Source organism: Ictidomys tridecemlineatus, chromosome 14 (genome assembly GCF_052094955.1).
Source record: "Ictidomys tridecemlineatus isolate mIctTri1 chromosome 14, mIctTri1.hap1, whole genome shotgun sequence".
Classification (NCBI taxonomy): domain Eukaryota; kingdom Metazoa; phylum Chordata; class Mammalia; order Rodentia; family Sciuridae; genus Ictidomys; species Ictidomys tridecemlineatus.
The window spans coordinates 11,996,349-12,010,129 of NC_135490.1; the positions used below are offsets into that span (position 1 = coordinate 11,996,349).

General features: G+C 50.5%; 1 protein-coding gene and 1 non-coding gene across 2 annotated transcripts; one reads left to right on the top strand and one right to left on the bottom strand.

Annotated features, from left to right (window-relative positions):
- Nucleotides 1-237: 237 nt before the first annotated feature.
- On the top strand, nucleotides 238-3,501 carry Nkx2-6 (NK2 homeobox 6). Its single transcript, XM_005329327.2, has 2 exons — nucleotides 238-505; nucleotides 2,897-3,501. The coding sequence occupies exons 1-2, from the start codon at nucleotides 238-240 to the stop codon at nucleotides 3,499-3,501; spliced, it is 873 nt and encodes a 290-aa protein (XP_005329384.2).
- Nucleotides 3,502-6,119: 2,618 nt separating this feature from the next.
- LOC120884407 (small nucleolar RNA U13) lies at nucleotides 6,120-6,223 on the bottom strand. Its single transcript, XR_013430552.1, has one exon. It is a non-coding gene; the product is annotated as a small nucleolar RNA U13 (small nucleolar RNA).
- Nucleotides 6,224-13,781: the final 7,558 nt, after the last annotated feature.

Consider the following 13,781-nt stretch of genomic DNA (forward strand, 5'->3'; position numbering starts at 1 on the left):
GTGCAGGGTTAACCACGTGGTTTCGGCGGGAACCAATGGAGGACCGCAGTCTTCTCACCCGGTCCTGGTTCCCCAGCTTCCAGAGATGGCCAAGAGGAAGACTCAGTGTGGGACACAGGGTGCAAGTCCCAGAGCATGGGTCTGTCTCTGGGGCCTGCTGAGACAAGACGAGAAGCTTAGGGCGCAGTGCCCTGCGGGGACCCGGAAATCTTCGACTCCGCCTCTTCCATCTTCGGGATGCTGCTGGGCCGGGTCACCTCCACCCCCTTCTCCGTCAATGACATCCTACGGCTGGAGCGAGAGCAGAGCGATCACGAAGCCTTGCCACAATGGGGGATGCGGAGGAGCCTGGAAAACTCTCAGTACCTGGGAATGGACTCGGAACCGCGAGGATTAGAGGTTAACAACGCCAGTGATGGGGGCAGCTGCGATAAAGAACGGGAACCTTCTGGGGGACCTTGTGAGGCAGTCATGGAGAAAGACGCGGAACGAGTGGAGGAGCCACGTGAGTACGCGCTCAGGTCTTCTACCCCGGGGATATTGAGGGAGGGGTTCGTTACCGATCCGAGAAAACTTATCTCCTATTTCCTGGGTCCCAGAATCTCACCTCATTTCCCCTCAATTGGGGAGTCCAAAAGACAGGCTCCTCGGTCCCCACTCCTGCCTCTTTCGGACACCCGCTGTGTTTCACGAACCCTATGAAAAAAGGTCCTGGACCCTAAGGATGCCCACAGCTGCCCCGATGGTGCCCACACACGTATCACTCACAGAGCCACAGTTCCCACAACTTCCAGCGCCGGTCACCAGGCAAAATCCTCTAGTCATAGTTGTGCTCCACCACAACCCCTCCCTGCCTGTCCTAAATCGTCTAAGAAAAACAAACAAAAACCCTGTAGCCAGCAAAGCAGTGAGACCCCCACAGCTCTGGGGCCAACCCTACCCAGTTCGTTCTTAAGGCTTGCAGATGGCCTGGCCAGTCCCCACTCCTCCACACGGGAAACGGGAGGTGAGGACCAGCGGTGTCTGCGTCCAACGGAACGGAAGGTCCCAAGGGCGCTGGCACATCAGGGAGCATACTGAGAGCAGCTCAGACTTACACTGTCCTGGGAGACGGCCCCTGCCTGCCCAGCCCTGGCGCTTTGGTGTCTGAAGGTGCCGCCGCGCCTAGCAGTGAGGACCCTGCGCCTGCAAGCCGCTTGCAAGACAGGAAGGAGCAGGCGGAGAACAGGGTTGCGGTGGCTTCAACGACCCGGGAGGCTTAGGCTCAATATCCCAAGGAGTGAAAAAGCCTCTTTCCTCTCGCCGATCCTGTGTACCTCGGTCGGCATTCCGTTCGCAGATCTGGGACGCCGGGTAGCGCCCGCGGCACGTTGTGAACCGACACCTTCTGTTAAGGCACAAACTAGCCACAGACTCTCAAGCTGGTTATTCACTGATTCCAGGAGCCTGAGGATTGTTGAACTTCGTCGTGTTCGAGAAGCAGCTGGTGGTTTTTCTGCTGTAGACTCTAAATACTAAATTCCCTCTCTGCTGCTCTGCCAAATTGACTTTCGCTTCCGTTCGGCTGGAAAAAGATCGAGCTACTGAGATCACCACTGTGTTCTCCCAGCTGCGGGTTCACAGGGTGCTTTCCTTAAATGAAAAACGCAGTCTGGGGTCCAAAAACTGAGCCTGGGGCCAGGGCGCCTAAGGATCCGGTGAAGGGACTGTGCTGATGGTTTCATGGCCTCATGCGTCTGCACCAATGTCATCAAATGTTCAGAGACAGAGGACAAGAGAGGCTGCGGTTTGTGACCAGGTGGGCAGAGGGTGCTGGCAGGCGCCTGGGGTGGCTGGCAGCATCTCCGCCTGTATAGTCTTCGACTTTTAAAGGGGGTCTTGTTTGATGTACAACATCGATGAAGGTCAATTGCATTTTGATTTGTTAAGGGAAAAAAAAATCTCGAAGGTATTCTTTTTTTTCACGTGCTTAGTTTTTCCGAGAGCCAGGTATATGAAGAAAGTTTTTCTTTCCTCCAACTTTTAAATACCAAACAACCTTATCCCCCAAAAGATCCAGGGTATTTCAGGATTGAGAGTCCAGTTCCAACCTGCCTGGCTCTAATTAGGCATGTCCTGCCAGCCTCCCGCAAACTTGCACCCCTTCGTGAGCCCTGATTTCTCCTGGGTGAGTTTCTGTGGGTGAGCTTGCACCCACTCTGGGGTAAGACAGGGCTTAAACCAAGACAGGAGAAAGGTGGGAAGAAGGAAGAAAGGGCTACATTTTGGCAGAGTTCAGGCACAGTGGCACAGTGGGGAGTCTCCAGGAAAGAAAATTTGGGGTAAGGCCAGTGCCACCGGCCTGCCAGAAAGACGCCAAAGGAAGAATCTGATGCTTCTGAAAGAAGTCAAATGTGGATCTCAGCAGCATATTTCCCTCAAAGGAAGCTTCTGTTTCAAAGCTAAGGGGGTAGTAGGTTCTAAGAAATATTTGGTTTCATTTTGTCAGTTCGAATTAGAGCAATGCATTCATGGGACTCTCCTCTGGAGACCGCCAAATGCTTGATGAAGCCAGCGCCAATTTGAGAGGCACCGCACACTCACACTTGATCCTCCAAGCGAACGTCTCTTCAAACCCGACCATCGTACACATCTTAAGAAAATGATCACATTTAATCGAGTTTATCTTCTGGAAAGTGACATGTACACCGGGGACCGTGGACTGTCATAATCTAGGTCCTGGAGGGTTCAAAAGTGATAGACTTTAGAGAAAAGGAACATTTGGACTGGCTCACAACGGGGGTGGCGGGGAAAGGATGCATTAGTGAGGGCTACCAGGGAGGGGGACCTCTCTAGAAGACACTGTAAGAAGTGCTCAGGGACCTGAGTTGATGGTGTTCCTTCCTGTGCTTTTTAGAGCCGGGCCTGGGTGCAGCTTCGCTCCTCCGAGGTGGGAAAAGGGTGCTGGAGCGCAGCGTTGAGAACAGCGATGGCAGCACGCAACAGCCCAAGACGCGACAGCGGCGGAAGCCACGTGTTCTATTCTCACAGGCACAGGTGCTGGCCCTGGAGCGGCGCTTCAAGCAGCAGCGGTACCTGTCGGCGCCTGAACGCGACCACCTGGCCAACGCGCTGCAGCTCACGTCCACACAGGTCAAGATCTGGTTCCAGAACCGCCGCTACAAGTGCAAGAGGCAGCGCCAGGACAAGTCCCTGGAACTGGCTGGCCACCCACTAGCGCCTCGCCGAGTGGCAGTGCCGGTGCTGGTGCGCGATGGCAAGCCTTGCCTGGGCCCGGGCCAGCCGCCCTTCACCGGCTCCTACGCCGCTGCCGCGACGCCCTTTTCCTGCTACGGCGGTTACGCGAGCGCCCCCTATAGCGCAGGCTACAACGTAGGCTATGCCAGTGCGGGACCCGCGCCACCCACGCCACTGGCCAACTCGGGTTTCAACCCTGGCGGCCCGAGCGCCACGCCGCAGGGCCATCTGCCCTCCACGATGCAGGGCGTCAGGGCCTGGTGAAGCTCCTCTGCTCCGCTACGCCCACCAGGGCCAGGTGCTGGGTCCCCCTCCTCTCTGGGCTGAGAGTCGCGCCGGGTTGAGGGGCCACAGTGGAGGAGGGAAGGGGCCCTACTGCTGAGATCGATCTCTGGTTCTGCCACTGTGCTGGGGCGCTGGAAAAGGAGACATAATGCCAGGCTTTCTTCAGCCGCCCGCCCGTGAAGCTGCACTGAGAGCTCTGAAAACCAAGGACGGCCGCACTTTCGGACGTTGGAGCAGGTCTAGGCAGGTGGCTTTTAAGTGCCTCAATCCTGGGGGGTCCAAGATGACCTTTTATGTTGTGTACGACAGCCTGGAGGTGTGGGAGACAGCGAGGACTCAGTCCTCCAATTAAAGGAATGGGTGTGTTGCGGTGTGGGTGGGGGACTGAGAAAAGAGAAGTGCGGCAAGGGAACGAAGATCGCGTAGGAGGAGGATCCAGGAGGTTCCAGAAGAGGGACTATTGCCCCAAGTCAAGTCCTCCTGCGGGTTTAAATACCCGGCCCAAGCTGTGCTCTGGGACGCAGGTAATCCAGTGGAGAGCACTCTCTGGCCACTTTTGCACCCCCAGAAGGAGCCTCTACATTTCTGGTTCTCGCCTTGCACTCACTACATTTTGTGTCATATGTACAGCGCAGCAACTCGAGTGACCCTCCCACGTATCCTTGGTGTGTTTGCATGATTGTTTGTACACCATGAGAACCCATTGTCTTGGTCAACTCTGAACAACAGGGAATCAAATCTGGTTCTTCTCTTACAGTCTCCCTTTTCCCTCCTCGAAGGTTTTCTTTTGAAATATAATCAGTTCCTAAGTTCTGAATCTGAACAGGAAGGCCCCACAGGTGGACCTACACCCTAAAAAGATGAAAGCCTAAATTTAGGCTTCCTAAAATGAGGGATTCTTGACATCCCCCTCCCCACCCCCCATATTCTGAGGTCATACAACTGAAGATTGAAAACAAATTCCATTTGTGAAGGAGAACACGGGATTAAATAGGAAATTGTTGGGCTGCGATGTGGCTCAGGGGCAGGGCCCAGCATGCTGCATGAGGACCCAGCTTCAGTCACCGGAACCACAAATGAGAAGTTGTCTTTGGCGGAACCAATTTAGAAGGAAACTTAGTAGAAAGAATCTAACTCGGATTACATTTTTAGACAATGAAAGTTCTAGTTCTCTATTCTCCTGGTTCACTAACTCATCAAAGTTTAAATTCTATTATTTAATAAATAATTGTGTTTCATTAGTATGTACCAGCCCTGCATGTTTTCCTGAGTATGAAACTGAGACTGCTTGGTTCTGTGAAAATGGTACCTGGATATCAATGGCTTATAGCCCTTAAAGGTTACATGCTTAAACCAATGAAACAAAAAGTAATTAACTGTTCCTTATTTTTCTTTCTACTACTTCATTACATTGTCTTTCCTTTCTGTTTTCATCACTCCTTGCTCTTGTTTTCTCAACTTTCACCGCTAATAAAAGTGTATTTAGAAACACATCATGATGGCTTTTAATGAGTATGGTGTCTCTGGGATTAAAGAGTGCAGGATGTATCTTCACATATCAAGAAAACTAAGAGAAAAAAAGAGATTACAAAAAAATCTCCAAAATGTGAAAATCACCTTACCCTGTTACCCCTTCCTCTTTGACTTTGGGGCTATTCCTCAGAAGAGAAGTTAGTCTTGGACACCAGCCTTAGATTCATGACAGGTGAGTCTCAGGCCAGTGTTGCCTCTGAGTTGCAATCTGCATGGTCCTCAGTTGCTGTATGAATTGTATTTAACTTTTCCAAGATCAGATTTGAAAAATCTGTGTTCATTAAAAAAAAAAAAATCCTTTGGGCAAGGTCCACACCCCCAGGGTGTGGATCCTTGACACGGAGCAGGAAATTAACAGATTGATCCTCTTCATCTTCTGTGCCTCCTTCCAACGTAGATAAGTATCAGAAGCAGTTCACAGACCTGTTCTGAATAGGCCTTGCTTCTGACTTAGAAAGATGCCCAAGCCCTCTCCTCGCCTTTGCATCCTACCTGGGGAAAGCATGGGAATAAAAGCCCTGGGCAAGGGTCTGAGTGAAGAAGAAGGCGCAGGCCACTCACCAGTAACCCCCACCTCTGCACATTACTGCCAGGGAATAAGAAAATAAGATTCTGCTGCTGCCTTTACTTTACGGAATTTATTCCCTGAGTGGGGTAGCAAAGACCAATGAGAGAAAGATATTTAAAAACACACGGTAGTATATTCTGGATGTCAAATAGGACAGAGAGGACAAGCCTTCTCTAGAGAAAGAAAACAGGGTGGGAGCTGGTGGGCCTCGGCCAGGCTCTGCAGAAGAGGGGACTGAGCCAGGCCAGTGTGGGTTACCCCAGCTCCACCGTTCACTGGGGGAGGTTTCAGGAGAGGCCTGGGACTTTGGAATGCAGACAAGCAAAGGGGCATATCTAGGGCCAGAGTCATATTTTACAAATCAAAGCCAGTATGCAGGAATTGGGGAACTGCATTCAGGTGAGAAAGGTGTGGGGTGAGGGGGTTGCTTACACCTATACCTAGGATCCTTACCTTAGATCCATTGGCCTGCCTCACTTTTTTTTTTTTTTTTTCACACCAGAGGGGCAATGGGCCAAAGTCACAACCAGGCTCCAGAGAGGTCCATCTCCCACAATAGCATGAGGACCCAATCATCAGGCTCCAGGGCCACAGCAGGAGCCCACATCTGTGTTCCGCCCCACCCCCATTGCTGTCACATCTATATTTGGCTGGCCTTAAAAACAAACAAACAAACAAAAAAAAGATAACAGCAAAACCCCTACTCCTCCCGCAGTCTATGTGGCTTTCCTTTCAGACAAGGCAGTTTGAGCGTCACCAGAGATTCCTAAAGGAGAGTGAAGAAAAACTCTCCTCTCCCATCTCTCACTCTCTGCCCAGCAGGAGTGTTTTAAAACACGTCCCTCCCCGGGCCCCTCTCCTCCACCCCCAGCTGCCAGCCTTCCATCTCTGTAATCTCTCCTCCGCACTGAAAGCTGCCCCTTTTTGTGTGCCTCCTACCGACGACGACTGCTTATCCTCCCAGGGCTTTTACCGGGGAGCGCTCTGTAAGCAATCAGCCTCTTATCTGCGTCTGCCTTCAGTCCCATCACTCCAGCCACCTCTTAATGTTCACAAGTTCCCCAAATGGGAAGTAATTGACCTCTAAACAAAACAAAAAAGCTCTCAGAGAGATAGCAGAGGTTCCTTTCCTGGCTGTCCCAGGGCTAGGGGTTCTCACCTAGGCCAGGTGGATAAGTCAATAAATCTGCAGACTTCCTGGCTCCCTGTCCTTCCTCTCTGGCCCCAGCCCCCCTGCAAACCAGTTCCTCTGATCCCATCTGCAAATCGGGTGGAGGACGAGTCTACCCAGCTCACAGAGTTGCCTGGGGTATGGGTATTTCTTTTATAATGTTATCATTATGATGAACAAGCATACGATTTAGGGAGCATATTCAAATCTTTAGGAAATTCCATTTGAAAATAATTTATGATGCTCGCTATATATACATTTTTTCCTATCCACATGCCTCCTCCCTTCCCCTCCCTCCCCTTTGCCAAATTCAAAATTCCTCCACTCATCCCATGCCCCACCCCCATTATAGATTGGTATCCACTTATCAGAGTAAACAATCAGCCTTTGACTTGGGGGAATTGTCTAACTTTTAGCAGATATTCTGCAACTCCATCCATTTACCTGCAAATGCCATAATTTTTTTCTCTTATTGCCTTGATGCTCGGTGTTTATGCCAACTCTATTATTATCAGCTCCCCAACTAGCCCCTTTTCTTTTTTACAAAACAAGAGAACTCCCAGGAGTAAAGGCTGTGTTCCTTCCTCCTCTTCCCCTGAAGAAGCAGTCTCACAAAAGAGATACTGGTGGCAGTTTCAGAGTTGTCCCAGTTCAACCAGAAACATGCTCTGTGACCTTGAATCAGCTTCCTAACCTCTCTGGGCTTGCCTCCACATCTATAAAATTGAGGATCTTTGAGACTATTATTCTGACTTGAAGTGGCTCGCTCTTGATGTCACATGCCCTAATCACATATCCAAAAAAGTACACAAACATTGATCGACAGTCTAGAGAACAGCTGTAAAGTGAACACAGATGGGATTTCCATGCAAAGCAAGAAATGGGCTCCCATCTTCTCAGCTGCTCTTCTCCACACACACACCCAGAATGAACCCCCTTTCCCTCTCCTTTCCCAGAGGAGGTATCAGCTGTTCTGACTTCTGAGATGATCATTTTCAGGCTTCTCTTTATAGATGTACTCATACAGACACACCCCTTAGCAACACGATTCAATTTTACCTGGTTTCAAATGTTACCTGCACATATTCTTTTGTGATTTGCTTCCTTCCTTCAATCCATCTTTGGGGATTTCTCCATACCGTTGTGTGTAGCTTTCATTGTGAGCTGGTTTTCATTGCAGATTCGATGGCATGAAATGCCTGTACGTCAATGTACGTGTTAACTGAAAATGTAGTTAGTGCCCTTTCTCAGAGGGCAGCTGTGCCACAGCTGGGATTTGTCCTGGGCTCTTTTGCTATTTCTGCAGCCTTCCAGTGGTCTCCCGGACCCTGGCAACTGCTGCAGTTTCACTCGGGACTCACCACCTCCATAGGAGCAGAGTAGTTAGCCCTCTGATCCAGTCAACTTTGTGTGTGTGTGTGTGTCTTAATTCAGAAAGTACCAAAAAGCAAAACTTGAATTTGCCTCACCTTGAGTCCTCCGCTGAACCCCTGAGAATGAAGGGTGTGTGGGCATGAAGTGTGTCGAGTCCGAGGAGAGTTAAAGCACATGGGAGGTGTGTACAGGTCAAGCGCTCCAGCCCCTGGGACTTGAGCATCAGAGGATCCTGATATCCAAAGTGGGAGGATGTCCTGCAACCAATCCCCTGAGGATACCGAGGAGCAGCAAGATGCCTTGCATCCACAGAGGAAGCATCCAAGGGCCAAAACAATGGCAGCCACACTGTGAGTTAGTGGTGGAATTGGAACCCACCCCTGAGCCTCTTGTGTCCTCTGGCCCTGGGTTTCGACCCCCGAATCCTTGGCAGAGAGTTTAGGTTCTTATACAAATCAGGTTACCATGAAGTACCTCCTTTATGCCTTTAGCGAAAGCTCCATAAATGAAGTAGAAGGCTTTTTGGAAAGATTAAAGGAGATAAATTGGGGCTGGGGGTGCAGCTGGGTGGTAGAGCACGTGCTTAGCATGGGAGAGGCCCTGGGTTCCCTCCTCAAAGAAAGAAAGAGGGGGCAAACAGAGAGCAAGAGCAGGAGGGTGGGAGGGGGGAGGGCGCACTGCGCCTGAGGACTTGGGCTCTGCGTTCCAGTTCCCATTTCTGTGCACTTGGAACCTCCAGGGACACTGACTCAGGCATCAGGGTGGCCAGCCCTTGGGGGGGGGCACATTCAGCCCTGAGCTGTTTCTCTTCCTCAGCTCCAGCCCCCCGCCCTCCAGCCCCCCACACAGCAGGACAGAGCTTCCTAGAAACACTCCGCCTGCCTCTCAGACCCTTTAGACTCGCCCAAACCCCACCCCCATTTCACCCCGAGAGAGATGTGGCTTCAGTGACACAGTCCAGACTCTGCCATAGGAGAAGCAAAGACATGCCTGGGGCCCCACCACAGATCTCAGAGCGCTTTCTACGTCCCCTCGGGCCGGCTCATAAGCTGGCTTCAGTCAAACCTGTCTCCTCCCCATCTCTGCCTCCTTGACTCCAGCCCCCTCCTGTCACCGGCCCAGCCTAATCCCCTGAAGCCCATGGGCCCAGGAAATTGGGATCCTCAGCGGAGACCTGAGTGGGCCAGGGGGACCTTGCATGGCTCCCGCCTGGCCTTCCTCCGCCACTCCCCTGGTCCTGGTCCTGGTCCTGGTCACTCCCCGTGGGAAGCCTGTCTTAGTGCCCAGACTGGACTGAGTCCCCTGGTGCTGGAGCACCTTGGTGGTCCCCAGCTCAGTGCATTGACCCCTCAAGGCTGCTGTCCTCTCTAAACAACCAGCCTTGTGTCTGTGTGCTTCCAACAGACCCTGTGCAGGACCCAGAGTAGGGGCTGGTGCCATTTGCTGACTGATCACGTGATCGAACCAGAGATCGTCGCTGTGTGATTCCCTGGCACTGCTCCACAGTGTCTGAGGTGAAGACCCAGGCTCTCCCCTTGGCAGCCAGAATCCTCCGGAAGAAGCCCCTTCCCTGTGTGGAGAGGCCCGGGGACCGTGGCCCTGGTCCTGTTCAGGTTCCCACAAGTGTGTATTTCCAATCAAAGCATAAAGAAAAGGGGAAAGAAAGCCCCGGGCTCTTCAACTTTAATTAACAAGTATCAGGGACACTTGACTGAGCATTTCAGGAGAAGACAAGACCAGTCTCATCACAAGGGAACTTCTACTAAGTGTAAAGCCCTTTCCCCTTCACCAAGAGACTCGTTGGCATAACGTGGCCAGGAGAAAGAGGGCATCCTAACCCCACACAGGAGCCCCAGTTCTGAATGGAGCAAGTGGAACACCTATGCTGTGGCTCCTATCTGAAGATGTCCAACTGTCACCTCACAATCCTTAACCCCTTCCTTCCTTAGTAATTCAACCCCAAGTTTCAGCTAAGCGCAAAGCTTCTTGGCAGAAGACTGTGTTTCCCAAACTCCTTTGCAGTTGGGAGCCGTCAGGTGTAGCCCTCAGTGGGAGGGGCTTCTCTCCTTCTCTTCCTGCAGGTGAAATGGTGAAGCAGCCGTTTTAGATGATAAAGGAAACAAGATGGAAGAAGCCTAGATTCTCAGCACCATGACACCAGAACATCAACTTTGTTCTGCTTATAGTCCAACTTTAAGGTGAGGGAAAAGTTAGCGTTTGTCTGTTCTAAAGCCACTGACTTCTCGGCCTTTGTTACAGTAGCTAAACATGTGTCTCAACTAACAAAGAAGACAGGCGGGTAGTTAGAAGAGCAACAGTAGATGTTTACAAGAGAGATCCAGCAAGTCAGAGTGGTCCAGAGAGCGTCATCAAAGAAAAGGGACTTGAGACAAGCCCCTTGGAAGGAATATACTTTGGATGGGTGGAGGGGAAGGACAGGAAGTCTACATAAAAGGATGCAGAGGAGAACAAAGAGCACAAGGTGCACGGGAACCAAAGACTTTGGGGAGGCAGCCTTAGCTCCCAAATTGGCAGACGGAGGCTCCATGTGATTAAAAAATTTATCCCATCAGGCTGCGGCTGTAGCTCAGTGGTCGAGCACCTGCCTAGCATGTGTGAGGCACTGAGTTTGACCCTCAGCAGCCCATAAAAATAAATAAATAAAGATATTGTGTCCATCTACAACTAAATTAAAAAAAAATAGCCCAAATCAACACCACTAAGGGTAGAGATAGAAATTGTTGAGCCTCCAAAATCCATTGCTTTCTATTATATTTTGTCACCTTTAATAATTGTTGCAAGGTGCTGCTTCCTTCTGTTATTTAACTAATGAGACACACAGCGGTCCTTGCCCATTTGCACCCAACATCTGTTCTAACTAAAGGTAGTGTCTTTTTGATATTGCAGTTTTCATCCCAAATTCACAGAGAGTAGATCAGAGTGAAAGGAACCCCTTCAGATGTTTGAGATGTATAATAAGATCTCAAGATGTTCGACATCTTGGTACACTTTGCCTTTCTGGGGGAGACTAAAGACACTGCCTGCAAAACCTAAACTTCCCACCAGGGGACGCCATCGCCTCCGGTTTCCTTGAGAAAGGGAATTCCCCCGTTCCTTGGGCCTCCACCCAATGCCTCTGCATGTGCTTCTGGGTAATGTTTCAGGTTTCTACCTCAGGTCAAGCCCTTTGCCTTCCTTTCTGGATACTGACAGTTGGGCATGAACAGGAGACAATGAGCCTGTGGATAAGGGCTCTGCAGACACCAGCTATTGCTGGCAATGGTTTCAATGTGGAGGTGCAGGTGGCGATGCAATCCATGGGGGGCTTAAACGTCCTCCATAGCTCCAGCTCATTTAAGTGCCAAATGAGAAGTTCCCGTTCTCAGACCATTGGTAAAATTGAGGAAAGTGAGGGACCTATATCCGAGGTCACCCGACTTGTAAATCAGTCAGAATATAAAAGCCATTAATCTTGTTCACAGTCTTCTGTCCAAGGTTAACCTTGTGTATCTAAAATTCAGCTGTGTTCAGAAACGAACTCTGAAGGGTTTGCAAAGCAAATATTGCCAAAAGATTCTCCTTCAACTGCCTTCCTTTTTGCCTGCTGCCCAGGTTCTAAGACCTTGCAGGGAATATGATCTATATGATCCTTGAACTGTCCTTGACTCAGAGCAGAGGTCCCTAACTTTCCTGAATTGAGGACAGCTTGGAGAACTGAGGTCACTGAACCTCCTGGGCTCTGGCTTAGCTCTGTGCTAACCAGCTTGGTGATGCCTGGTGAGGTACTTCACCGCTCTACTTTTCCTCTTGGGTAAAACAGAATAACGTTAAAAGAGCTGAGACCAAGGAGACTCTTGAAGTGACAGAGACCCAGTTCACACTTGCATGAGCAAAAAATTCAAGGCAATTTGATGTTCCACATAGCTGAATGGCAAGAAGGTTGAGCTGGACCTAGGGGTACCTAGCACCAGACCCAAGTCCTTGAGTGGCTCCCCACCCACCCCCGCCTCCACCTCTCTGCATGGGCAGCTTCAGTATCACAGGCTGGCTGAACCGACTGCCAGACACACAGCTACTGGCAGCTCAGAGCTGCACCTTACAGCTCCAGTCCCCTGCCAACGCCAGAGTGGAACGCTCCCCTTCATCCTGGGGACAAAATAACAAAGGAAGGTGAGAGTGCTTTTCGAAAGTCAGCCTCCGAGGCTGAAAACCTCCTTACCTTCTTCCCCAGGGTTATGCTGACCCAGGGCAATGCGCTCACTTGCAAAGCTCAAATGTATGGCCTCCGCTGAGGCTTACAAAGGCTTACAGTGAGGGAGAGGCCCAGGGCTGCCATGCAACGTGGGCACATCATGCCTTCCTAAGAGGAAGCAGTGCCTCCCTGTGTCCAACAGTCCATAAATCGAAAGGAAGTGAGCCAGCAATTGATTCCCTTCGGACAGATGTCACCTCACATCCTCTCTTCCTGCCTCTGGGGTTCACATCATCATCTCCGAGGCAACAAGTGGAGAATAGGCAGGGGGATCCGCCCGAGCATCAGGCCCCTTATTGATGTCACACTAGTGCATTCTCATGCTGTGCACAGTTGCTTCTTGAGTGCTTTGCGTCTGGAATAGCACACTCATCCTTCTGCAGCTTGAGTGACCTTGGAGACATGGGACAAATGCTGCTCTTCCATAACTATCTTGTACCCTGGTTGGACCGCAAGCTCCTTAAGGGCAAATAGCGTGTATTATCCTGACATCCGACTTCCCAAATTTAAGTTACATGCTGAGTCTAGGGATCATTCCCCTCATTTCTACTCATCCCTTAAATATGTGACATTTCCTCCTCTAGGGTCATGGCCACTGCCTGGTGGTCAAACCTGCTAGATCCAGGGCCAGAGGGTGTGCATCTGGGCTTTGCCATTTGCTAATTGTGTACCACAAGAAGTTAGTCAGCTTCTTCCTGCCTTTGTCTCCTTTTCTGTAGATGGGACTGCAATGGTGCTCAGGCCTGGGGCTGCTATAAGGACTCAGTTAATATAAGCACAGGGCTTTGAACAGCATGTTCTAAGCATTAGTTAAGAATTTCGGGCTGGGGTTGTGGCTCAGTGGTAAAGTGTTTGCCTAGCACACATGAGGCACTGGGTTCAATCCCCAGCACCTCGTAAAAATAAATGAATGAAATAAAGGTATTGGGGCCATCTACAATTAAAGATATTTTTTAAAAAAAGAATTGCAACCATTGTTTTAGTGACAAGCCAACGATTTCTGTATGGCTGAATTTCACTAGTTTAGAAAAGGTTTAGAAAATGCTTTTTCATGCACTCTTCGTGCAAAGCTAGGTTGCCTGCCCATGAAATGGACCAGCTTCCTGGCCTCGCACTGAATTCTCATAGCAGCAGTGGGTAAGTCTGTCCCTCAGGAGCAAGTGCCTACCTAGCCTTCTCCTTTCTTGCATTCTAAGCTTCTGCATCTCCCAACTCTTCTCCTTCAGCTCAGATCTCAGATGGCCACCACACAGTTTTTACCTCTTCTTGAGGGAGATGGCCATCGGGAAGGGCTGGCCCTCCATGCCCATGAGCCATGTTTCTTGAGTTCTTAAGCAGAGCTCACTAATCAGGGTGTCCAA